At 43.9% G+C, this 2,483-nt stretch overlaps 1 protein-coding gene across 1 annotated transcript in view; it reads right to left on the bottom strand.

Moving 5' to 3' along the window:
* Positions 1–4: 4 nt before the first annotated feature.
* LOC311374907 (PHD finger protein 21B-like) overlaps positions 5–2,483 on the bottom strand; it is a gene marked incomplete at both ends in the record, with an annotated part of 7,187 nt that continues 4,708 nt past the window's right edge. Inside the window, 4 exons of the mRNA XM_084490652.1 lie at positions 5–37; positions 474–550; positions 907–958; positions 2,123–2,263. Of these exons, the coding sequence (XP_084346778.1) occupies positions 5–37; positions 474–550; positions 907–958; positions 2,123–2,263 (303 nt within the window). The remainder of the gene's footprint in view (positions 38–473; positions 551–906; positions 959–2,122; positions 2,264–2,483) is intronic.

Here is a 2,483-nt window from a genome sequence, read left to right as displayed (position 1 = left end):
GGGGGTTGTTCAGGTAGTTAGATGCAAGTCGTTTGCGCTGTGAGGCCAAAGATCAAAGAAAAGGAAACGGTTAGACCAGTGAGACCAGTTGGACCAGTTGTAATATAAAAAACGTCCATTTCGCAAAAGTCACAACTTAGTAATACAGTTACCAAACAGATAAGTGTTGAATAAAACATTGCTTAAAATTGGCCCCGAAAAGTACGATATAGGCCTATGGTTATGAATGGAAGTGGCAAATACATTTAAATGAAATGTATTTATTAGACCAAAATGCTGAACTGCGTTTGTTTTCCCTAGAGGAAGTCTAACTGCAACTTTAGCAAGATTTATTTTGTAGATTCATATCATAACATTCATCCAGATTGACAGTTGGGATGACATCTTGGTTCTGTCGGCCATCTTGGTCCCAACAGTTGCTCAGCAGGAGTCCTCCTGCAGAGCAGAAGAAGAAGACCAGGAGGCTCTCTCACCTCGGGCTCAAACAGGCCGCTGTATGCTGGGTTGGCCGTGCTCCGCCTCTTCCTCTCCTGCCTCTTGGTCTGGAGTTCTGCGCCACAACCACCGTGTTATGACATGTTAGTAACAGCACGCGATGGACGACGTATACGTATATATAGTCACGTTCATTTACAAAGGGGTGAAATATAATATTCAGAATTTTATATTTATATTTATTATAGTTGATATACATTTGGGAAAGAATGAATGTAAACACAATAACAATGCAAAACAATGAATGAAATCGTATGGAAAGGAAATATTTATGAACCTTCTTTCCAACATTTTTGAGTTGTATTTCAATTTTTACAGAAATGCTTAAAAATAAAGAAAGTGTACGATTTTTTTAAACATTTCCTCGAAACGAACGAATAAACAAAACAACGACAACAACGAAAGACTGACCTTCCAAGTAGTCTGTGGTGACCAGGCCCAGGGCCACCATGAAGGCGATTTTCTGCAACAGACGAGGATCACAGAAGCATTAATAAGAGGCCCGTTTGATTCAAGATTCAACAACTTTATTCGTCACCTACCTACTTGTACATCACATACAGGCTTGTTCAGTGAAACTGAACTCGCAAAACAACAGTGACGGCGTTAACCAATTAAAAGAATAAACGTTTTTACAGTAAAAAAAACAAGCAACGGTATTTGCAATAGGAGTCGATTTATCTAAGGGATCTGAAAGTATATAAACATGTGAAAAATATATAAATATGTGTAGTTTCAGTCTGTCTGTCTGTCTGTCTGTCTGTCTGTCTGTCTGTGTGCGTGTTACTAGTGAGATGTTCACCACATACAGCTTGTGCGAGCATGGTGGGGGGGGGAGAGGATAAACATGACATCATCAGGGTGGGCTCGGAGATTATCTGGGATTATCAGTCTGAATAATTGGATCAGTTAACCGAGATCAGATCAGTGTTGACAAGATAAACATCAGCCCCGGATTCTGGGTCAAGTTGGACGAGGATAGAGCAGCAGACGACAAGTCTCTCGACGACCGACGAGAGACTTGTCTGCTAGGAACTTTTGTCGGTTGATTTGGTTGACAAAATGGTCGGAAATCCCGCTTTCGCTTGTTTCACTTGCAGACGTTTCCAGTCGGGTTTGTTAAGTCTTAAGTCTCTTTTTAGGGAGACAAGAGAGAACGTAGTGTAGGGATCTTGGGGAGGGCTGTGCTTTTGGCACAGAGTCTCGCTATCTGTTACGTATCCCACAGTAAATGGGTCAGCATCCCAACCAAACCACCTGTAATAATACCGGATCTAGAATACATTTAGAAAAATGTGGAAACGACAAAAATAGATCAGCGGTTCTGTTACACAACCTATTGAACAGCTGATTCACGCCGACTTGAGATCACTATTTTTTTTTCTGGAAGAAAAAAGCCCATGAATTAAATAAAAATATGTTTTTAATACAATTTAAATAAAGTGGTGGGTGTGTCTGACTCTAAATCAAGAGCTTGGGTCGCTGTCCGTCTCGGTCGAGCCATAGCTTAACAGACCATACAGTAAACTAAACTAGGAGTTATAATCCTGTTTGGGGGGGGGGGGGGGGTGAGTATTGGGAGAGCGTCCTCATCCCACAGAGATCAATACGGCGACCTCCTCCTCACCTCTGGGTCCTCTTCGTCCTTTTTGGGGGCGGCGGCGGTGGGGGTGGTGGGGGGCGACTGGGCCGGGCTGCCCCCCAGGGAAGGTGTGTTGGTCTGGGCCCGCGGGGAGCGGCTGGGGGCCTGGGGCTGGAGGATTATGACCTGGTGCCAGCAGAACAGACCGCACGCAACAAGGACACGGGCACACACACACACACAAGGACACGGCACACACACACATAATCACACGCATGAACACACACACACACAAGGACACGGGCACACACACGGACAAACACACACAACCACACGGGCACACACACACACACACACACACACAAACAGATGATATGTGTTAGAAAAGTTTTAGCATTTTGTTTTA

This window comes from Micromesistius poutassou, assembly GCF_964030765.1.
Source record: "Micromesistius poutassou genome assembly, contig: SCAFFOLD_1325, whole genome shotgun sequence".
In the NCBI taxonomy this organism is placed as follows: Eukaryota; Metazoa; Chordata; class Actinopteri; order Gadiformes; family Gadidae; genus Micromesistius; species Micromesistius poutassou.
This window is presented reverse-complemented; position numbering and strand designations above follow the sequence as displayed.